General features: G+C 37.6%; 4 protein-coding genes across 4 annotated transcripts in view; 2 read left to right on the forward strand and 2 right to left on the reverse strand.

The window, feature by feature from the left end:
* LOC120336360 (octanoyl-[acyl-carrier-protein]:protein N-octanoyltransferase LIPT2, mitochondrial-like) overlaps window positions 1–24,625 on the reverse strand; it is a 140,883-nt gene that overhangs the window by 108,144 nt on the left and 8,114 nt on the right. The window lies entirely within an intron of this gene.
* Window positions 1–24,625, forward strand: part of LOC120336855 (double-strand-break repair protein rad21 homolog) — a 120,314-nt gene that overhangs the window by 52,178 nt on the left and 43,511 nt on the right. The gene's annotated exons all lie outside the window — the stretch shown is intronic.
* On the forward strand, window positions 1,891–24,299 carry LOC144419848 (uncharacterized). Its single transcript, XM_078109956.1, has 5 exons — window positions 1,891–1,973; window positions 6,074–6,310; window positions 18,843–18,998; window positions 20,129–20,282; window positions 22,307–24,299. Exons 1-5 carry the CDS (start codon window positions 1,931–1,933, stop codon window positions 22,473–22,475), a joined length of 759 nt encoding a protein of 252 aa, XP_077966082.1. The 5' UTR covers window positions 1,891–1,930; the 3' UTR covers window positions 22,476–24,299.
* Window positions 13,047–17,802, reverse strand: LOC144419906 (uncharacterized). Its single transcript, XM_078110119.1, has 4 exons — window positions 15,424–17,802; window positions 15,188–15,251; window positions 14,439–14,604; window positions 13,047–13,626 (listed from the first exon to the last, which is right to left on the reverse strand). The coding sequence occupies exons 1-4, from the start codon at window positions 16,480–16,482 to the stop codon at window positions 13,485–13,487; spliced, it is 1,431 nt and encodes a 476-aa protein (XP_077966245.1). The 5' UTR covers window positions 16,483–17,802; the 3' UTR covers window positions 13,047–13,484.

Raw genomic sequence — 24,625 nt, forward strand, 5'->3', positions numbered from 1 at the left:
GATTTCCTGAATTCGGTAATCAGTATTTTATCATCAAACTGAAAATACACTTCGTATGAACAAAATAAAGAGAAGTACGTAAAAATGGCAATCTGTAGTGAAGGAGGCGCGAAAAAAATACTGGTTATCGAGCACCTATTCCAAAAGTAATTATGCAGAAGTAGAAAAAACTCGAACAGTAGATATTCAAAAACGTATACGTCGAAATGCCTAATACGTTAAATATAAAAATCGAACCCGATTCACTGAACCCTCAAATATATTTAAAGTAATATTGAAAGCTATTTGCTGATTTCAACAGGAAACATCTTTTAAAGCTGCTTAACACATAATAATCGTATGTTACCGAACTCTATTACGAAGTAGACGAGTTGGGTCAGTGTATAGATTTGCAGACTATATGAGGATTACTTTAAAAATAAATTCATATTGAATAATCAGAAGAAAAAAACTTTTTCCCAAGAGGGCAATATAATATGTTTCGTTCTATCTTTAGCATATGCGAAACTAAATTTTACGCCTGGTGAATTGCTCAACTGGATAAAGATTGTTTCAAGCACTGACAATATTCGGTTAAATTTTTATCAAGCAGTTTACCAATGTCGGCAAACGCATAAACAATGTTCAAGACTTTTGTGCGCTTTCGTGTTGTTCTGCCTACTTTTAATCATTGCATTGGTGTCGTCCGTGCTATCGCTATGGAAAATACAAACTTACCTATTCATGTTGAATTTGCTCCAACAAAATAACTCTCCAATCTACGAGTGTTTAAAAAACAGATAGGCTAGCTATGCCACTCGGTTAATAAAACTACATTTTTCTATGAATATTACTCCGACATTACGGTTGTCCCGAAGCCTGGCAGACAGACGTTTTGCATCACGTTTGATTAAACATGGCCGACAATGGGAATTGTTTCAAACATTGTTGCGTCATCATAGAGTGGGTATGCGTTATTACGCGTATGCTCTTTCGAAACAGACTGTCACGACATGTTTAAAATTCCAGTTGCTTTGTTATGATGTGTAACACCACGATTTCAATGCTTATTATAAAACAGAATCGAAAGTTTAAGCCGTTAAATAACACTGTTGCCGCATGAGAATAAATTGGAGCAGCAATAAAAATAGAATCTGTTTTTTAAGCAGAGGCGAAACACAAATACCAGAATAAGATTTAGATGCGAAAGAAATTGATAGATTACTTTCATTGCGACTCTTGTACTTAACCATTCTTGCACTTTGAGCTTGTAGCATGAGGGATAATATCAAGATATCGTCATCAGGATAGAAATAATTCATTCGAAAAATTCTGTTCGTCGCTGTCACAAAAGCCACCAATATGCAAGGCTTTGTAGATAGAGTGTTCCTGTTGAAAGAAATGCTTTGACTAATGGAAGGTATGGATATAATGATACGACAGCCTTTACGAAATTGGTCATGTTGTGTCTAGAAATCAAACCCTCGGTTTCCACGCCATTGCAGGGCCTTAACTTTGAGAAATTATAGCAAGCCACACTCAGCAAGAAAGTCCGCAATTTGTTTTGTATAATGACGTAATACAACGCTCACTCGTGCCCTTTTCTCCGAACAAGGCTAGATAGAAACAGTGACTGATACCTAACAATATCTTAAAGAATCATTCTACAAACTTACTTCATAGTCGAAGGTATACAAGAGCGCATTTTCATCTCGATTACTTCATTTGGTGAAAGGATTATAGATAGCAAACCAGGAAAAGTCAGTTTTCAAGAATAGAGTATAATGGTATTGGAATGGGGGGGGGGGGGGGGGGGTCGTTCTTTTTTCTTTTTTAACTTCAGCCAAGGAACATATTGATTTTTGTCATTTCTGTCCATTTTTTTATTTTAGGCAACTATATTGAAAAATAATAATAATTAATTAAGCAAATTTAAGTTGAAGAAAATACAATGAAATCGCTCTGGTTGTTTTGGGTATTAATATGTTCTCCAGGTGAGTGTAGTCATAATCATAAATTAATACATGAAATCGAAAATAATTGTTTATGTTACTTTTACCACGACACTATATTCCTAAATTAAGCTAATAATCAGCCGTCAGTCAGTAGTTTATTTTTCACCAAAATAAAAATACACGTGATGCGAACAAAATCTAGGAGAAAAAAAACATAAAAATGACACCTGCGGCGACACCCGTTTCCGAATTATGACATTTTTCCAAGATATGATTCTTATGCTTAACGTATGTTGATACAAGAATTTTTGGCGCCCCAGAAGTGTGTGTACCAATATGGAGGTAACTAATTTTCTTCGCCTACTTCACATCAAGTTGTATGAAGGGACTGAAACCTATGGACATGAGGGGGGGGGGGGTTCACTTGGCTAACACAGACAGTCCCCGAACTCGTAATATAACTAAAATAAGGAACATCGGGCAACATAGATAATTAATCAGCGCCACATAGCTAATATGATGTACTACATGATTAAAACTGTATACGAGTGTAATATGGCTCGCAATTCAAAGAACCGGTTGAGCAAGTCACGATAACTCATATCACGTATAGTGCTAGACAATAACAGTATCCTATATACCCGCTGTTAATGACTGGTTGATAGTTATGTACTCACTGCAAAAAATGAAATAATGCATAGTTCGATAGAGGAGGCCAATGTCCCATACAAGGTGGTCGCAAGAAAAATAGAAAATTTGAAACAGCTAGTTTTAAACAAGGAATACCTCTTACATAGTTTCTTAAAGGCATATGGTATACTACACAGAATATTACAGAAATCAAATAGAACCTAAAAAGTATCCACCTAAAAGAAATAAAAATAAAGCGAAAAAGTAATGAGTAAGCAAGCATTTTATTCGAGAAAACGTATACATGCACTATTCGGCGAAGCATGGTTAGCACTGTGACGAAAAGATTCATCTTTTAACCTTTTTCGTTAAATTCTTCCTATGCCCATGTTGCAACTCTTCATTCCTCCTTCACTATTAATAAAACGTACTTTAGTTATTCAATCTTTAAAGTAAGGGTCGTTAGCTTATGTCACTGTCATATGCGCAAGTTGCTGATAATGTGCGCATACATAAGTAAGCATAAACCTGGCATTTAATCTTTTCTGCTCAAGACAATAATGGTATTTTTCTCCCAGCCTACACATGGGATTAGGTATCGTTAGTGCTGTTGATTTTTTATACCTGGCACTTTCAGGTATTGCATCTCCCGAAAGGTGATAATAATTGTCAAATATAATTAGTGAGTCCAATCGTTTTTAGCTATTCAGGCAACAATGTGCACAAAAACAAATCGACGAACTTCTGAGCGCGCTATTTAAGGTAATAAATAAATCCGCGTATTCAAACACGCATTTGCATGCAAAGGGAACAGTTATAGCAAATAAATGGGATGACTCTGGATATTGCAGACTCGTTGATCGTCTCTGACTTGAAAATCGTCCGTTCACCTCTCGGCGCCAACGCCCACGTGAATGATGATACGTTAGAAATCTCTATTTGATTACTCATCGATCTTAGATCGGTAAGTATTTTGATAGGTATTTGTCTGTTTGTTTGTTTATCTGTTAGATACACGCGATTTTTCACGAAAGCGAGTATGAATCCGCTCCAAATTTTGCATATGCATTCATCATATCTCGGATCAGAAGTCTATCGATTTTGGATGAATTATGTCGTATAATTAGCGAGTTATTAATTGATTAGTGATGGGACACAAGGTGTCACTATGAATTAAGAGTTACATATAATTATTTCAATCAGCGCCTAAATATCCTGAGAAAATAAATTTTAATTAGATAACGAGAATATCGGTCGGAGACTTATCGATTGATCCCCCAAACAGAAACTGTGGTTTCGATTCATCCGCTCTTACTCCACAGCGACACCGTGTGCTCCATCACTAATTAATCAATAACTCGCTTATTACACGACATAATTCATCCAAAACCAATAGACTTCTGGTCCGAGATATGATGAATGCACATGCAAAATTTGGAGCAGATTCAACATCGCTTCTGTGAGATATCGCGTGCATCTAACAGACAAATACCTATCAACATACTTACCGATCTTAAGGTCGATAAGTAATGACCGGACGAAACATATTCCTAAAAACTAAAATTTTGTAATTTGATTCCTACGTAAGTCCTTGTTTGGAATTTTTGGGAAAATGAACTTGGTTTTAATAATTTCAATTGAAATCGGGGTAATCCCATGGGGTTTGGTGCTATACAGTATTGTATTAATCTTTCTTTTAAAATCCATGTAGGACTCGTCCATTCATCATGTTCTAATGACCCACCACAGCACACAAAGATAGTCGTTCCCGTAGTCGGTTACATGGAAACTAGAGGGGCGATTACATATAGTGGAGACGACCCAAATGACAATTGTGTCTGGACTTTACCAAACGTTCCCAATGAAGAATTTTTGCTGGCGTTACAAATAACAAGAATACATATGCAAATACCAGACAAAATGTGCTATGGGGAAATCGAAATCGGAGGTGAGAAATGGAATAACTAATTTCGACGCCTGTGTAACCGTCTTTACGGCTTTAAAGTTTCTAATATGGGTTCAAAAAATTTACTCCGCTGCAAAAACATTGGCTTGCAAATGCTGTCATGTTTAGGAAAAAATCGCAATTTTAGCTCCATCACCCTAATTACGGTATTGTCCGCTTTTTACCTCAAGCTCTAGGTCGTACCCATTATTCAAAATTCTATAGCGGGAATATAATCTACATTTTCCTGGGCAATAAAATTACATTTGACCTTTTAATAGTGTTTGTCATACTATAATACTACTGACTTGAAAAAACTTTTTTATTTTGTTTGTTCGATAAACTTGAGCCCAGGACAAAAACATCGACTTATACAAATGCGCAATGGCAAGAAATAGAAAATTGGGAAGGTAGGGTATTCCCGTAGTGTGTGTACCAGGGTAGGGTACTCCCGTAGTGTGTGTACCAGGTTAGGGTACTCCCGTAGGGTGTGTACCAGGGTAGGGTACTCCCGTAGTGTGTGTACCAGGTTAGGGTACTCCCGTAGTGTGTGTACCAGGGTAGGGTACTCCCGTAGTGTGTGTACCAGGGTAGGGTACTCCCGTAGTGTGTGTACCAGGGTAGGGTACTCCCGTAGTGTGTGTACCAGGGTAGGGTACTTCCGTAGTGTGTGTACCAGGGTAGGGTACTCCCGTAGTGTGTGTACCAGGGTAGGGTACTCCCGTAGTGTGTGTACCAGGGTAGGGTACTCCCGTAGTGTGTGTACCAGGGTAGGGTACTCCCGTAGTGTGTGTACCAGGGTAGGGTACTTCCGTAGTGTGTGTACCAGGGTAGGGTACTCCCGTAGTGTGTGTACCAGGGTAGGGTACTCCCGTAGTGTGTGTACCAGGGTAGGGTACTCCCGTAGTGTGTGTACCAGGGTAGGGTACTCCCGTAGTGTGTGTACCAGGGTAGGGTACTCCCGTAGTGTGTGTACCAGGTTGAGTTAAGCCATAATTTTAATCCGATTTCCCTTATTTTCGTTCTATTACGAGTTCGGTGACTGTCTATGTTAGCCAAGTTAATATAACCCCTGTCCATAGGATTTCAGTCCCTTTACACAACTTGATGTAAAGTGGCCGAAAAAAATTAGTTACCTCCATATTGGTACACATAGTTCTGGAGAGCCGCAGGTAATAACGTACATTTATCGCACTTATTTGCATTCCACATATTTATGATATATATATATCAACAAATATAGGTTCCATTATATTCGAACCCACGTACATTTGAACCCATGGCAATTGCACCTGTATGCTATTGCACCTATGGAATTTTTGTTGTTTTTCGGATAGTTGAACCCACACTAACCCTAACCCATGGGTTTTAGCACCTGCATATAGATTGAATCCGTGGATATACACATGGGTTCAAATGTACGTGGGTTCAAATGTACGGTCACCACAAATATACTATGGTATACATACATTTCAAAGGCCGCCACAAAAAAATTTATAAATGTGCAAAGCGAAATATATCAAGAACTCATTTCTAACGATCAATATCAACGAATTTAATTCAGACATTAATCCACCGTTATGCAAGGATGATGAACTAAGACGGTGCCACGTATACAGGAAGGCTGGTAACGCAAGATGCCAAAATACAACACCAGATTCGATGAACTGCAGCGATTTCCGATCACATACCGTACAACAACTGCCTACACGAATCAGCTTATTTATCGGAAATCTAAACTTAGTGGGAATAAAAAAATCATTCGACCTGCATTACAGATATGTTCGCTGTGAAAGAATAAGTTAGTACCATCATTTGTTCATTTCAGATCTTCTGTACAAAGCCCCCGTCACTATTGTAAAAATGTGAGTTTGAGAAAACACCTCCGCCATGTTTCTAAGTAACAAATTAGTAACGAAAATATCGGTCGGAGACTGAAGACTTCGATCGAAAGTTGGGGAACCGCCAAAACAGAAACTGCGGTTTCGATTCATCCGCTTTTACTCCATGGGGACACCGTGTGTCCCATCACTGATTAATTAATAACTCGCTAATTATACGACATAATTCATCCAAAATCAAAGGCTTCTGATCCGAGATATGATGAATGCACTTATGCACATGCGAAATTTGAAGCAGATCAACCTCGCTTTCGTGAGATATTGCGTGTATCTAACAGAAAGACAGACTGGCAGACAAAGAAGCAAACAGACAAATACCTATTAACATGTTTACCGATCTTAAGATCGATAAGTAAATATCCAGTGCGGGTTAGGGTTCGGTTAGAAATGATTTGAAAATTTGAATTACCAGCGCAATCCATCGTTTCGAGTTCATATTTTACAATTTATATTTACTTATATTACTTGCGATCCAACAGACCAACAAAAGTGTTTCAGACCATCAATAGTTTTAACTAAAATAACAAATTAGTTATTAGTTAAATATCTAGTCGGGGTTAAGAATAATTTTAATTTCCAGTGCAATCTGCATTCCTGGCCCTAACTGGATAATTGCAATTGTTTTATTCTGAACGGCGGCGGTGGTGTTTTTTTTTTGCGGGGCTTTGTACAGAAAATCCTTCATTTCTTCAAGACTATTTGTACCTAAAACAAGTAAAGGGATTGGAATTTCAAGAACGGGTTCTTTTTGTACCGAATTCCCCAGCAACGACTTCCCTCATTTCGGAGAAAGGATGTCACTACGTAAGCTGAATAAGATGACATACGTTACATAAATTTATTACATAGTATTCAATAACGCTAGTCATAAGCTGCTGTGCACGTTACCTATTTTCTGCGTCGTCTATAATGTCTAAAATAAAAAGCCAGAACGGGGTGCACAGTGATCCCCCCCTCCCCCCTAAAAAAATTACAACCACTCCCCCTAATTTCCAGGTGTGCACCTTACTTTAATTCTCAACGTAATTAAAATGTATTTAAATGTTAAAAAAGTGGCTCATGAACCGGTGAAGATGATCAGTCAACACGTTTTTATAAGTTATAAATAGTTTTATCACTAAAAACAAAATATATACCATCCCCTAAATTTGGAATCACACCCCTCCCACCATAAAATAAAGAGGTGGGGAACATACTGCGTGCGCACAAATCCACGGAAGTCCACGAGTGCCCATACCTATACTAGAGATGTACCGATACCACTTTTTTCGCCGATACCGATACCGATCCGATACCAACTAAAAACGCCGATACCGATACCGATACGCCGATACTACAAAAAGGCCGATACTACCGATATTCCGATACCGATACTATGTAATTATTACTTAATTAGGTGTGCTGTGTAGGGCAGACGGGTTAAAACAATGGTCTTTGAGCGTTGTTCATAGCACACATTATTTCAGATCGAAAAAGAGATATATCACATAATATGAAGTTGATGTTTGGCATCCAGATGCTTTAACTGATTAAGATACACGCTAGTAATCTCGGTGTTCAATTAGAAAAATCCTGATCCGGGATGTCCAATTCAGATTTATTGGTAATATCGCGACCTTCGAATATCGTTATTCATGTTTAAAAGAATATCGCCCACACATTCTAGCGCCGCCGTCCTACGTTCAAATTAAAAGCATTTTACAAATATTTTATTTTGTGGTTAATCGTAATCGTCGCCGAAATAAAACAAAGCCAACATGAAAGAATATCAATCAGCACCGACAAGAAGAAGGCCTACCTATAACCGTCGAGGAGGTTTTTTCACTTTACTATTTTATATTATTTTACAATTGCTATCATATATTTTGAGACAATCTAGTCTAACTCTAGGCGGTCATGTCAAAATATCTATAAAGAAATTGTGTAGTTAAACAAAATTAAAATTAATACCTGCGTAGACTGATAATTGTGTCGGAATTTAGTTTATCGATGTTGACGGACTAAATGACAGTCGTTCTTGACGACAAACAGTCAGAATTTATACCCGTGCTAAAAGTCCATGTGCCGTTAATAAGGACCCCAATTCTACTGTATGATTTAAAACTGGGCGCCTACTTGCTTTTTGTTATGTGCTATGTTGACATATTTCTTCATAATTACTATATAATATTAAAAATGTTAATATAAAAATTTGACAGCGAAAATAGCCAAATTAGTTGAGCTAGTTTGGCTGATAAATAGCTGAAAACATGTGAATCCTATTCTCTCGCGAGGGTGGGGACATGTATGGCTCATAGCTCACGATCTCTACAGACAAAAAATAAATTGAAAGTAGTATTCCAACTTATCTTTTAAAACATTCTGGACCAAATCAAAAAGGTAAATATATCGGAAATATCGGCCTTAATCTAACCGATACCGATACATGGCCGATACCGAAAAAATGACCGATATTGCCGATACCGATACCCGATACCGATACATCGGTACATCTCTAACCTATACCCCTGGTGTCGGATATGCTGTTCGTTATTAAATGGTCTATCCTCCGTGCCTGTCGTCTCAGAATACGACCAGCCGTTATTTTCTAAGCAGAAAATGTTAAGTCGGGTTTATATTTTACATGTTATACTTCCATCTGTGTGTACTTGCGATCGCACAGATTAACGAATTTCAGCAGCTATCTAGTTATTGCGGTCATATTAAGCCAGTGGTTCTCAACCTGTGGTACGCGGAAGATGATCAAGTGGTACGCGAGCAGCTTCAACTTATTGCAACAATTAACTTTTGAGTTGGCCAAAATATGCCGACAACGCTTTATCTTCCGTACTGTATGTATTCGCTGAACGGCCTTCATGAATGTTTCCTCGGGCATCAATTTCCTTGTTTACTTCCGTATCCAGCAACAATCAGTAAACATTGCTTCGTTTTTGTAGTTTTGCGTGCTATTTGTCAATTTTTAGTTGCGTACCGACAATATGACAAAAAAAAAACTATACCAGTCCAGTTTTTAGAGATCGCCCTCGCCTGCTATTGTCCAGCACGAAGGAATCGAGATGGGCATGTTTTCGTCCGTCTTGCGAATTAGGTCACGAAGAATGTAGTGCCACATTATAAAATACTCCCATAGCGCGTGTCTTGTGCCATTTTTCCCGCGCCAAAAAAAAAAGCCCGGGGGGCTTTTTTAGTGGTACGCGGCCAGAGTAAAAAACAGTAAAGTGGTACGCGGCCAGTAAAAGGTTGAGAACCACTGTATTAAGTAAATGAAATACTGCTGAAAAACAGTCTTGCGTAACCCAACCTGCCAACCCATAGTTGTCTAAAATGAGTTCAGAGATTACATACCTACGTAACAAATGCCATCGGCAGTTGTTTTTAAACCTACAATTGTCAAGTCGAGATTAGATTTTAAAACCAGTAAAAAAAACAATCGTCAACAAACTACGAGAAAATTATAATTACACAGTTTTACTGGGAAATGGAAGCCGCGGGATACCAAAGCTGGTTATCCAGTAGCAGCACCCAAAATTCTACTTCTTATTTCGGAAATTGGGAATTATATAGTTTCAATACTACTGTTGTGTATTCGCGTCATAGCTTGTTGTTTTCCCCCACAGGCTGGATTTGTGATTATGATGTCATAATTGTTTTCTCGTAATTGTTCCTTGTTTTTACCTGTCCGCATGCTTGTTATTCATTCTTATGTGAAAAGTGGCGGCGCGTCAATAGGGCCAACCGGGGCAATGCCCCGGTTGTTTTTTCGGTATAATAAAAAATATTCGAAAAATACCTCAATATCAGTTGCACAGACTGTCTACACTAGCCATATTCTCCCGACATGGTTCATTTTTCGCTCGCAAAGCCTTCGCCGAACGTCGACGGGGCGACGCCGATTTTGCCCCGGTTGCTCATTGTATATCGTATTCTCTCTTTTATCTTCCACTCGCCGCGTTTGTCTCGTTTGTTTTCTGTTTCTTTTACTAAATCATCGGGGCTAGCCCCGAAATTATGACGACACAATGCCGACGTTTCTTACAACAACGTGTTGACGTATTCACGCATTCCTTCTCGTTCGTTGGTTGCTTGAAGAGTTGATAGTTTCCTCGCCTTCGTTTTTGTCGCTTGTTTCGCTATTTGAATCAGTTAGAGACCTTTAGTCCATTTGCTTTCGATTTTCCACATTCCTTTTGAGCTCCTCACTTCTTTCCGGCTTCGCATTTCTTAGCCTTAGACCTCATAATGAATAAGGTTGATGCACTACTTCGCACTCCGTTTTCGCAGCTGCCGCTGGAACAAAAATTAGAGGTACAACGTCTTAGGCCTTATCAACCAAAAAATTGTTCACAGGAACAATCCCATGACGGAGGAAAGCGTCGGCGTACATTCTGCGCAGAAACTTGGTATAAAAAACACGAATGGTTGTGTTACAGCGAGGACAAAAATGCACTTTTTTGTTTTTATTGCCTACTTTTTGCTACCGCCCGTGACTCACGTTGGTGTAAATTTGGTTTTAGAGATCTTAAACATCTTTCCGAGCGTGCCAGGGATCATCAATCTTCTATAGAGCATCTAGACAATGCAGTAAAATACCGAACATTCGTAAATGTTAATATTGCAGCACAGTTGGATGAAGGACGCGCGGTTTCTATTCGTCGGCACAACCAAAACGTCGAGAAAAACCGCCATGGTCTCGGTCGATTGATAGATGTTTTGAAGTTCATTGGTTGTCACGAGCTGTCCCGCCGTGGGCACGATGAACGGGCTGGCTCTTCTAATAGAGAGGTATTTTTGGATGTGGTGGAATACACCGCATTCCTAGATACAGTATTGAGAGATCATCTTAATGCCGCAACTGTTTCGAAAGGGACATCTAAGGATATCCAAAATGATTTGCTCGACTCAATGTATAAAATTTATTTGCAACATTTGGCTCTGGAAATTGAGAATTGCCAGTCTGACGATTTACTCTGACGAGACAACTGACATTACGTGCGTTTCCCAACTGGCTGTGATTTTTCGGTTTGTGAAAGATGGTAAACCTACCGAGAGATTTCACAGCTTTGTACAAATCGTTTATCGCACGGCTTGCGGGATATCGGCTGTACTGAAAGAAGTGTTACAGCCTTACAACGCGAAGTCAAAATTGATAGCTCAAACTTATAACGGCGCGGCAGTCATGAGTGGGTCGAAACATGGTGTTCAAGTTTATATAAAAGAAGATTTTCCTCATGCGCATTTTTTACATTGTTATGCACACCAATTTAACCTCGTTATTAAAAATATGTGTCTTGATACCCCTCTCATCCGAATATGTTTTGCAAATGTTTCGGGGTTTTCTTCATTTTTTTCCGTTTCGCCGAAGCGCTCTGACCTCCTTCGCCAGATATGTAGCCGCCGTCTCCCAGCTTGTGCACCAACACGTTGGAACTTCCAATCACGCGTGGTGCAGGGCGTGTCCAAAATTAGGTCTGAGCTCATTGAGTGTTTCAATGGCATTCAGAGCTCTCCGGTTTGGGACGAACGCTCTGTGAGGGAGGCGGCAGGTCTAAAGCGTCTGCTAGAAGATGGTGAGTTTTCATTTTTTCTCCACAATATTCTATCACGTGGATGTATCTATGAGTGAGCGACGCATGTCCTTATCTTTGCATTAACTTTCTTTTCTTCATAGTAACGTTTTAAACCTTATTTTAGGTTTTGTCTGCTTTCCCGATGTTTCTGTTAATATGTCATTGTATTTATCTGGGTAAATATTGCCTTTCCTATTGAAAGAGGTTTCAAAATAAACTATGTCTATATTTATTAATCCCTTGACTTGGACCGGTTTTAAAGACACTTTCTTATCGTTAAAAATTGTCGCTTTTGCCGATTGGTTGTTACCGATGGAATGGTTTTTATACTCATAAAATGATGGGAGAGCTTACAGCGCTCACCCTGTCCCCGTAGATGGGGGTGACTTGGTCCCGCAGTAGCTTGCCCCGGTTGTCAAAATGACCACGCGCCGCCACTGTGTGAAGTGTCTATCGTTGAGCTGTGTTATACTAACGTCTTACTTTGCCGTACGACAAACTGTAATATTTCTGTCTACTGGTGGTTTGGTAATGCCCAAAACATCAAAAGTATTGTTCGGTGACCGCACATTTGAACCTACCTACATTTGAACCCACGTACATTTGAACCCATGTGTATATCCGCGACTTCAATCTATATCCGGGTGCTAAAAATCCATGGGTTACACTGTTAAAAAAATTTTCCCAAATTTACTAAAAAAAAATGGCAGCAAAAGTACTGGCCCCATGTAAAAAAAATTATGAGCCCTATCAGTAGTATTATGAACAGTATTTTCAGTAAATTTACAGAGATTGATGGTAGCAATAATTACTATAAAACTGTAAAAAATACTACTTTTTTGACGGCAGTAAACCTACCCACCAGTAGTAATATTTTTTACCTTAAAATAGTAAATAAAATTACTATCTCGATGGCAGCTACCTTACCCGACAGTAGTACCATACAATACTAGCATGATGGTAATTTCTCACTCGCGATGACCGAACCACTACGAGAGTAGCAAAGATCTACTGGCACGACACAACAGTAAACACACAGAATATTACAGTTAAAATAAAAAAAACGAGATTCTGGAAACGAAAATCATTTTATTACAATTAATATTTTTAGCATAAATACACACTGAATGCCTTTAAGGCTTGTAAAAAACAGTTTCGAAAGAAATTTCATCAAATTGCCTCAGTACTGATACAAGTACATTGTATGTGTAAAGCTACACACAATAATAACCCAGTATTGTAAGACTCACAGATAACTCACATATTTTTTAACCTGGTGGAAATAAGTGTGGCTTATTCACTGAAAAAACTTTGTCATCCCTGCTATCTAGCATATTCCATTTTCAAGTTTTCTCTTCTAGATTTGAGCTTTTTTGTGACTTTGAGCAAAAATAGGCATGCAATGAAAAAAAATAAAAAAAAGCTTAATGGAATCAGATTCGGAAAAATTCGATTCGAAAAAAAATGTATCCGGAAGTGGCAACCCTAGCAGTAACACCACCAAAGTTTACACATCAATTTCTAACAACGGCACATATAACGCCTGTGATAGATTCACTCTTCTTGCAAGGCCGATTACTTTTGCATTAACGTCTTTGCCTTTACTTTTTTTCGACTTAGTGCCGCTGGGGTTTATGTCACCGAAGAACCTGAAAAAAGGCAGAACTTAAATGGCAAATAGGTTTCACATATGAAATTTGGAAAACGTCCTGTTATCTCACCACCAAAATAGTAAAAACACAAACACTGGACAAAAATAGTAAAAATGTCAGGTATTTATAATGTATCGTGCCTTGCCAAGGGATAAACAAAAAACTGTCAGTGGGCCAGGAATGCAATTGCCAAACCAGAAAGCTACAGATCCTCCTAGCCCCCAGTTGTCGCAAATCGCAATAGGCTCATCCGCTCGTTGACATTCGATTGCAAATGCAGCAATTGAAAAATATTGTATTAATTTCTGTCATTAGTAATGATTTTTTGCAAATATATCAAAAATTTCCTGCTACAAAATGGAGAGCACAGTGACATCGTTTTAAATTGAAGTTCACTAAAATAGGATTGTTGTGAGTTCATTTTTCACATATGAATGTAAAACATATTAGATTAGGAGGAAACATGTAAACATGTGTGGTACCGCCAGTCAGTCATGATTTATTTTAACCATTAATCGGTACCGTACCGATGAATGGTTAAAATAAATCATGACTATTATTAAACACCTAAAAACTGTTTAACTAATTAAATTATTCCCAGCCCTACTCGTGGCCCAGTCCCCAGGGTATGGACACCACGAGTTTGTGCAAGTCCAGTCACATATTTCATTTTCACAACCCATTTTTTGTATTGTATGTCATCAAATAACACTACATGACAGAAGTAACAGGTAATTCATCAACAACGTGTACATTGTGCCAACAGCAAGAATTATATCAGCACTGTAGACTAGCACATTTTTTCTTACCTCTGAATAAAATCAAACGTCAGCAAGGCCTTATTTGGATATTCTATGTTGAAAACATAGAACGAAGCAAACTGAAAAGCCACCGCTTCAAAAAACGATCTACAGGAACACACCACTTCTCGTTCAGCGATGACGTAAAAAGTCTCAGCAGTCGCTACCGTGTTACCTGAAACACAAGATTGTAAACTTTAGCTTCGAATCTATAGGCTTATGAATAAAGTGAAAGTCACTTGACAGGTTGATTAATCTTATTATCTCAACTTCTAAAGCCAACTAATAACAAATACACTTACTAGAGGTGGACGATTAGTGATTTTTTGATAATATGCAATTACACAATTATTAATTGTATAATAGTACGATCATCTCAAAATTGGCTTTGGCTATATATTTAATATAGCAGACATGGATTTGTACTTATTTTCACTCACCGTTGATAGCGAGCGTAACACTGATAGAACGAAGGGAGAACTTATTATATTGATGAGGCTTATGATAAGCATTACGTTCTTTCAGAAATATTATATTTCATATTTCAAGCAATGCATACTGTGACGCAACAGTTAAAGCAGGTAGCATGACAGAAGCTGGTGATATCATTTTATAATAATCACAACTGAGAAGTATATGGCGACACAAAATGGCCTTTGAAAAAGTTGCAGAATTAATCACAGGAAAACAGCTATCATATCATATTTCGAAATTGTTCCTGATATTCACAATTACATCGCTCACCTCTTAACACTTACCTATGCAAGCAATAAATGGAGATTTTGGAAAATCTTCTAATATCTGGGGAAAAGTGGTTTCTTTCTGAAAATAGGCAAAGTAGTGAATAAATATGCAAAAAAATTCCGTTAACCACTATCATGCAGTTAGTTTCCAATTAATTTGCAGTCGGCTCACAAAACTTTATACGAACAGTGTTGTGCACAAGTTACATTACTCTTGATGCGAAAACTTTCAAAAAAAGCATAGAACATACCTGGAAATACTTAAATATTTGGTTTAGGTCCTCTCCGAAATAATAGGCGATCAACGTGACCACCCCAGTCGATTTTGGTAATTCAGTTTTCAGATTCTTTGATTCCGATTTTGAAATTTTGTGCTTGCATCTTCCTGAACCCAATGGATTTACGACTTCAAATGCATCTTGATAAAGTATCAATTTCAGAATTATATCATTGGACTGACATAAAACATTGTGTCTACATGCCTCGCCATCAACAACATCTTTAAGTACGTCTGGACAGGTTACAGGAGGGTTGAGAACATCGACCGCAACATCTTCATTACTCAAAAGTGCCTTTATGGAACTCAAAACAGGAACATACTGGAAAGACGCAAATTCATTTGGAGAAGTGCTATTCTGGCTAATTACGTAGGAGACAGGTGCAATATACTTCATGTTTTTCTTGAAGTATATATCACGCATATAAATAGATCGCAAATTCCCATTCTTGAAAATATCAGCTATATTGAAGATAGCATTTTTCCCACAAATCTCAGAGAGTACGGTTTCCACAATGTTCCCATCCAAATAATTTTCGAGGGCTGTTCGAATTGAATTCTTTAAAGGACGTTGTAGCACTTCACACAAATCTTTTAGACAAGAGAATATATTATCCACTGTAGATGCTGGTATTAGATGTTTGTATTGGAGAGATAGACAGATGAGTCCTATAACTTTCTCTACTTCTTCTGTATGAGGGATGCTTTCGGGAATCTTTGAGCTGGCCAAATCTTTCTCATCTACTTCTATAACATCCATCTGGGTACTGCTATGACCAAAAGAATCGTTTGGAATATTATCGCTCTCAAGTCCTTGGGAGCTACGATAGTAGCTATGATAACGGGAGATGTGAGACGTGAAGGAGGACAGTATGTGATAGATTCTTCCACATGGAGTGAAAGGGCACATCACATGGTGGCCACATCTAATGTGGTATTTTAGATGCTTAATTGTATCAACCGAATTATTGAAATGCTTTCCACATGATTGTAGTGGGCACTTCAAGTCGAACTGAATATCCATGTTTTCCATAATACAGTACTGGTAGTACCACTTTAGATAAGAAAATGGAAGAATCACAATGAAGAGCTGCTTTTGTCAGAAAATATAATATTATAGTACCACGAGCACTTCTGCAACATGTAATCATTTTTGGTATAACATTTATTACATGGTCACCACTTGACTTTTATTGGTTTCGTTTAAATGAACCAAAATAATCCGCAGTATTTTTCGACAAAATTATATTTTTCCAAAAACAAATAATCCTTTTTTTAAACCATCACCTCAACAATAGCGAATTTAGTTTCAGTCATTTCAATTTATTATTTTCCGTTGTTACAATTATTTGTACTTTAGGATCGGTCCCCCATATTGTAAGATTTTCATGAATCAAATATGAAATGACTAAAATCGATCTGGTTCATTTTGAGCTCTCGAATCGAGATTCGAAATGACGTCATTTTACTGTGAAGAAATAAAATGTCCTAACAGTATTAGGATATGTATATAATACAGTGTAAAGCGCCAAATACGTTCCGACCAAGATGGCCGCCTTGTAGACTTTGTAGCTATAATTGAATTCATCTGTCTGTTACCGGTACCGTACCTATTGTTGCCACCGACTTGTAACGTTTGAACGTATCACATCACCATAGGCTACCGGTAAGTTACATCTATTCCGAAACAAATACTGAAATAGCCAATTCAGATTTTTACTCTTGGTCGTCGATAGATACTGGTGCCGGTAACACGGTGAAACTAACGCAGTGTGTAAGCATGTCGCTGTATACAGGTACGGTACCATTAGATGCTGATGTACACGGTATTTAAAGAATATTTTGGTCTACCAACTACAAGTCTACTACTGTAACACAAACATGCTCAATTAACGCATGAAAAGCTACAAAAACCAACCGCCTAAAATAAACATCTACAAAAACCAACCGCCTAAAATAAACATCCACTAACGACAAAGAGCCTCGCTTACCGAGTCCTAATTCCTAAACCAGAAAAAGCGCGGGCTACAGGCACGTGACATTTGAGTGATGTCATAATTGGCACATTACCGGTACCAAATGACCTGTGACGGTAAAGAGAAGGATTAAAATATAGGAAACTTTGTTCTCTGCAAAAAGTACCAGTACCGGTACCTCAATAATCAGACCACTACCCGTGGTAAATCCGCACCTACCGTACAGACCGTTGCTAACACAATCATCAAACTCAGACTCAAGCTATTGCATACTTAACATGCGTACCGCATTCAGTTTTCATACGCACGCAACCGATGCTGAGCTCCCAAACAGCTTAGCGTCCCAGCCGAGATGCGCGGCACAAGGAAACTCGAAATCAAAAATACTGCGCACGCAACCTGCCCCGTGGAGTTTTTGCGGATGAATATTTGGACAAATAGGTCCGCTTACTTCCGGAAAAATAAGATATAAAACAATATCTTATCTTGTCTAATGCAATAGCAAAACAATCAGAATTTTTGGGTGATGAACCAAAATAATTCTAGAATAAAATTAATTCAAATTAATTTGATACCCAGAGCAAAATTTAGATGAAATTTTAAAGTATTTAAATTTGCTTCGTGACTATATCGCATGCGTAGGTAGATAAATTCGTTCATTGGAAAGAATAGTTACTCGTAAATTAGAGGAACTTAGATTTTTTTTACTTTTTCCAAGTATACAAATGTTTTTACTATTTTTCTGTTATATTAATTACTAACTGATCAGTGAAATTACTACTTTTTCCAAGTATACAAATCTTTTTACTATTTTTCTGTTATATTAATTACTAACTGATCAGTGAAATTACTATTCATTAGTAAACTATTAACAAACAAGCACCCTGATTGGCTTAGCTAAGCAAGTCACGTGATTTCAATAAAATACTCGAAAAATTAGTAAAAATTTACTAGAAAAATTAGTATATTTACTAATTTTTTTAACAGTGTAGGGATAGTATGGGTTCAAATATCCGTAGAACAAAATTTTTTCCATAGGTGCAATAGTATGCAGGTGCAATTGTCGTGGGTTCCAACGTAATGGAACCGTATTGTAACACCTAACATTGTTTACTAGCGATGCAAGAGATTATAACAAAAATCCATACGACAAACGAATGGGCGTGGAAGCCACCACTTCAACTGTAGATGATACATTGCCTCTTTCTTATATTCGTAACTCCGATACTCCGACTTGTTTCGCAGTAACGCACATGGCTGGAACACATAATATTAATTAATAATTTCCTATCTATGTTTTACATTTACTTGCTTATTTAAACGTAGTTTCTTATGGGTTGGAAACGAGGAAAAACTTTTTCAGTTTAAATTTTGTAAAATTCGCGTTAGCGCTAATATTTCACATTAATTTTATCAGCAACTGTTCCAACAACTTCTACGTTAGAAATTGAAACGAGCGCAACACCAATAACAGAAAAGAACGAAGCGAACTCGTATTCACCGTTTTTTCATAGTTTGAAATCAACTGCAAATACATCAGTACCTGTCTTAGCATCTACATTAAGCAATAAAGGTAAGTCTCATTTTTACTGTGCCAGTGATAGTAATGTACAGGATGTCCATAAAGTCCTTTCACAATTGTAGTTATGTTATGAAGTCAGTTCTCAATATAATATCTTACCCAGGTTTGTTGTTTTTAATCAGTAATTGTTTTAAGTATTTTTACTTAATTCAATATATCTGTGAGGGAAAAAACAATATCTTATATGATATTGATGAATATCCTTCGCAATTTTAAAAATTTGGGATTTTATGGACACCCTATATAACTGAATATCATTATATCTGAAAATATGAAATATATAGTTGAAAATTACCATTAAAAATCATCGCGCTGCTGATTACCCATCGTGGGTTTGCAAGTTTTTTATCCTGAGTATGGTTGTATGTGAGAGAAGAGAGAGAATTTATTATTTTCGCCTAACTAGAAAACGTGATGACGATACAAATAATAACATTAAAAAACAACAACATTTATTAGTACTGTTATTAGTAACATTTATTAGTCAAGTCCATGCTTATGAAAACAAACAATATAACTAATCCCAGGCCGTGGTACGCCATATGGATAAGCCGTCTTATCGGCTTTCCTCTACCCCGGGATAAATATGTAAATGTAAATACTGTTTTCAGTATTTGACTGCATGGGTGGTAACGATACGACCCATATACGGCCATCATGCAATTGCAGCAAGATTTTGGTATGATAAACTGGTTTTGTTAGCTATTTTTCGAGCATACCTGAACCGATAAACGCACGATAGGTTCGAGCCACGTCTAATTGAATTTCCTCTTCTACTCGGAAAACATGACGAATTTTATAATTAGCCAATTATCAACAATGTATTACTTAATAATTACCGAGCGAAATCCATCTGCATATTTGACGCGCATTACTTGGGATAGGATTTACATATTCATCCCAGGGAGAAAGAAAAGGCGATAAGACGACTTAATGATATAGCGAACCACGGCCTCTCGTCCGGTTACCAGTCCATGTCGGCTATATATGGAATTAGTTGAACCAGTTATTTGTTCATGGAAGCGTGGCACATTTAAATGAGCTCTGCCTTCACGTATAAATTTGACTTCGCTATGCTCGATGTTCAAAAATCTAAAGTAAAGTTTCGATTTATTTTCCAGCGGTCGGAGGAGAAATCACCAATTCACAAAACAAGCCAATATCCGATAATACAAAAAATATCTCAGGATCGTATCTACCATTCACAATTGCCATTGCCATACTCAGCATTATTCTTGTCCTCTCGTGCATCGCGATTTGCGTTGGATACTTCAGGTATGTATTCAGTGGTGAGATTCAGGGGATTCGCACTGGCCGCGGACTCGTTATTGAATAATTTCTGTTTTCGACGTTAGAGTTCGGCGATCTCAGCAAATGGCTTAAATCAGGGGTGGCCAACCTTTCACATACCATGCGCCACGTTTTAAACATAATGTTTCAGATGCGCCGTAAATCTCTTGTATTCCCACGCCTAATGTCCGCTTCTTGTTGAAATTATATAAATTTATAATACACACACATATATACACACGTATATGTAGTTTTTACAATTTACAACTTCACATGAATAGAAATTAAGCAAGGAAGTATAATAAATAAAACTGATCAATTTTATTTCTAAGTACCGCCTTTATGAGACTTTTGCTGCTGTTTTACTTTCGCCAGTTTTTTTTATTCTTGGAGTTAAGTTTGTTACTGAGAGGAGCAGTGCATTCATCAAATTTTAAATCTGTAAGTCTTGACCTCGCTTTGCTTTTAATTAGTTTCATGGCAGAAAATGTTTGTTCACATCTACATGTCGTTCCGAAACGACATATAAAACCCTGGGCAAATTTTCTCAGTTCTGGAAAATTTTCACGGGGTAACGATTGCCAGAACTTGATCATGTCAGATGCACTTGGGACTGAAGAAAGCTCATCAAATTTAATTTTCAATGATGGATGAGTTTTCAAGTCAATTAGTTCCAATTGTATATTGCTTGGCATCTTCATTATGGTTAGTTCACTAAGTGAAAATGGGTTTATAAAAGCAAGTATAGAGTCTTCTTCTTTTGAAATATCATGAAAACGGCTTTCAAATGACTCTTGCAATAACTTGATTTTTTCTGTGTATATTGCCAAATTGCCATTACCAGCAGCACATTCACGATGTTCTGTTAGGAATACGCTCGCCACCGCACCTCTAATTACTCTGCGTGGGTTCGCAGGTTCGAATCCCATGTAGGGATGGTTATGTGCGAGAGGATTGCTGGACTCCTCGCCGTCGTTGGGTGGTTCACGTAACCGCTGGTCGGTTACGGCTTCCTCCACCACCAAGTCCATGCTTCCGAAAACAAACAATACAGTAAAAACTAATCCCATACCCGACTTGGAATGGTAACCGGACGAGAAGCCGTGGTTCGCCATATGGATAAGCCGTCTTATCGGCTTTCCTCTCCCCCGGGATAAATATGTAAATCCTATCCTATCCAACTGGGAAACGAAAAGTTTCAACTTCATCTTGAATGCGATAATGTCATTTACTAAGCTTGGAAATAGTTTGCTTTTGCCTTGCAGTCTCAAATTTAGATCATTGAGATGGCTAGTAACATCAACTAAAAATAGTAAATTTTACTAATTTTTGCTAAAAGTCTAGAATGAATGTCATAAAGTCCGTCCAAAAGCTAACGTCGATAATCGCCTGTTGTTTCTAATTCCAACAAGCCGTAAGTGGGCGACGTGGAGTAAGGAGGATAGATTTTAGGTACAATCAAAAGTCACAATGTAAATCGCAAAAAACGGCTTGGCGTGCAGATGCCAAGTGCAATTAACAATTTTGGCATGAAAAGGGTTAAAGATGCAATGCGCCACCTCTAATCATGCAATGCGTCACGTTTGGCGCATGCGCCATAGGTTGGCCACCCCTGGCTTAAATGAACGCACCACAGCTGTTATATTTGTGTGACCCTCGTCAATACTCGGATTTATTTAAATCCGACAGTTAATCTTGAAAAAGGCTCTCACATGGTTAAAAATACATAATGTTATTTTGCTCTTTCCGTTGCATTGAATCTTTCGTCGTTTTGCCCTGTGCTTCCAATATTGCAAGGCTAAGTGATAGTCGCACTCTCTTTTTGTGTGGCCCAGCTGGTTGACTGAAGTTGGTCATATGGCTCACTGACAAAAAATGTTGCAAACCCCTGGTCTAACGATTTAACGTTCAACTGCTCAGCCATCGCGCCCAATATTTGTGGTATGGGAGTTTTTAAATAGCTTTGCAATTATGTCTACTCGTTTGAAGCTCTTTCTATATTTTTTTAGGTATGTTCGGACAAAGCCTGTTACATCGACATCTGACGCACAAAATGGCGAGATAGATAATCCTGAAAGTGGAATTAACGTTTATTCTGAGGTTAAGTTGAACGACAATTTAGCGAAAGAAGTAAATTCACCAGAACTTGTTCAAAATGTTCTGTACGAATCCTATTAAGTCTCTCCACATCTAAAGTTTTGAAAAACTCGGCATCGGGGTCGCCAAGGACGTACAGTTGAAGTATTTTCAGGAGACGTTTTTACACTTTCACCCCAAGTTTCTGATACGCAGGAAGTGGTGGCGTTGAATGTATCAGATTTATATTTTCAAACTTTTCAAATGTAAGTTGACTGGAAGACTCGTCCAACCGATGGATAATTATCTCCTGTGGTTCTTATAAGCAGCCTCAATATTTCATTGTATATATATCGAAAAACCGCACATGCAATTAAAAATCTTACATGCCTCGCGTGATTTATTATATATCTTGTCTTATTTATTGGTCGCTCTTTTTATTTCTTTCTAAGTTGTGTGGCGTGATGCACTGGCCCCGATGTGCGAGATTTCGTTTTACAACCGTCGCCTACCCTGACCACTCCATTATGTAGATTTACTGCTATTCTACTCCGTTGGCATGCCTGCCTGAGTATTTAAGTTTGTATTTAAACCGTATTATAATGGTAGGGTATTTAGAATGATAGTTCAAGCATCTTTTTGTTGTTAATCTGGCGGGATTATTCGATATGAAGCGGCACAATCCCTGACACAGTCGTTGCCAGCGAGTGCATCAAATTTGAATCAGCACCGCTTGATGCTTGTAGCAGGCCAGTTATTAGGCAATGTAGGATTATATTTGAATTTGTACAACTCCATACTTTCTTTATTGTAGTCGCATATAGTGAGTGATAGCTGCATTTTAATTTTTCAACGATGATTAACGGCAGATATAATTCATTACCAGCAAGTCTGGATTTGTTACCGGCGCTATACATGTCATAATTGTAGCCTCATCACAATCGACTTGTTTCTGTGAAATCTGAAGCTAGCGACTCTATTAATTTATCAGAGCAGACTCAGCAGAGTGACAGGTAGTCTTCAACAAAAAGATGAGCAAGTTGAAATTGTCGAAGTCTGACTGAAAAAAGTGCTAATTTTGTTTTGTGAAAATACTATCATCTTCATCTTGTTGCTAATTAGGCGTCATCCGTAGAAATACTTCGGATATCAGATGTTCGGCAATTCAAGTTGTGTGCGAGCGATAACTGTTCTATTTTGAATACTTCATTCAGAAATTGCATGGTTTTAGGGATTAATCTAATCTTTGTTTGCTTTCTTTGTTTTTTTTTCTTACTTTATCTTTGTTTTTTTATCGTTCATAGGCACGCATAGGGTGCCAACCGTCCTTTATTTCAAAGGACAATCCTTTATTTGAGATTTTTGTCCTTGTCCTTTTTAAGATGATAATTGTCCTTTATTTTTTCCAACGTCGTTTTGCCCGATAGTTATAGTACTGTGTTTGATATTGTTTCGTTCTTTAATCGCCTCCGTTTCTGTATTTGCAAGCTTTTAATTATTCTTTTTAATTTCGCTTTGGTACGGCACAAATAGCCAATAGCCAGGAAATACCAATTTTATTAACAATTTCAAATATTTTACATTAATTTTCCGAAGATAGCAAGTGGCAACACCCCAAGATTTGAGTGAATTCTAGTTCAATAAATGAAAATTCTACGTATAATTGGTATCTAAGATTTTAGATTATTTCTCAACTCTGCGATAACGTATTTGGAAAAAAAATTTGACTTCGATGAAAATTCAACATTTAGAAAATTATCTCTTTTGGATAATCTTTCTCCAAAATATCAGACCCTTGTAAAAATTGTAGAGCATTTGAAGCTAAAAAACAAACTTAATTTGAATATGTTTGACCTATTTGATGAAGTTGCACTCATTTAAAAAAAAAATTTGGCACGATTCAAAGCACTAAACTGTTCACAGAATGCAGGGTCAATGTTAAATAAACATTAAATGAAAAACAAATGAAGATTTTTTAATATATCTTTTTAGCTTGTATATAATTTGTATTTCATTGTTTTATCTTGTTCTTTACTGCAAGTTACAAAATAAATGATGACGGTAATCTATGTCCTTTATTGAGACTTTTCATAGTTGGCAACTCTAGCTACAAGCATCAAGCGGTGCTGCTTTAAAGTTGATGCACTCGCTGGCAATGACTGTGTCATGGATTGTGCCGCTTCATATCGAATAATCCCGCCAGACTAACAAAAAAAAGATGCCTTAATCATCATTCTAATTACCCTACCATT

Source organism: Styela clava, chromosome 2 (genome assembly GCF_964204865.1).
Source record: "Styela clava chromosome 2, kaStyClav1.hap1.2, whole genome shotgun sequence".
NCBI classification, from domain to species: Eukaryota; Metazoa; Chordata; class Ascidiacea; order Stolidobranchia; family Styelidae; genus Styela; species Styela clava.

Bases quoted from the DNA above. Each gene is read 5' to 3' on its own strand.
- LOC144419906 (XM_078110119.1), bottom strand. From the start codon at position 16,482: ATGGAAAACATGGATATTCAGTTCGACTTGAAGTGCCCACTACAATCA. The intron at 15,252-15,423 runs GTATGTTCTATG...GCCTATTTTCAG, and splicing joins AAATATTTAAGTATTTCCAG to AAAGAAACCACTTTTCCCCA. The intron at 13,627-14,438 runs GTAAGAAAAAAT...GCCTTTTTTCAG, and splicing joins ACGTTTGATTTTATTCAGAG to GTTCTTCGGTGACATAAACC.
- LOC144419848 (XM_078109956.1), top strand. From the start codon at position 1,931: ATGAAATCGCTCTGGTTGTTTTGGGTATTAATATGTTCTCCAG. The intron at 6,311-18,842 runs GTTAGTACCATC...TAATTTTATCAG, and splicing joins TGTTCGCTGTGAAAGAATAA to CAACTGTTCCAACAACTTCT. The intron at 20,283-22,306 runs GTATGTATTCAG...ATATTTTTTTAG, and splicing joins ATTTGCGTTGGATACTTCAG to GTATGTTCGGACAAAGCCTG.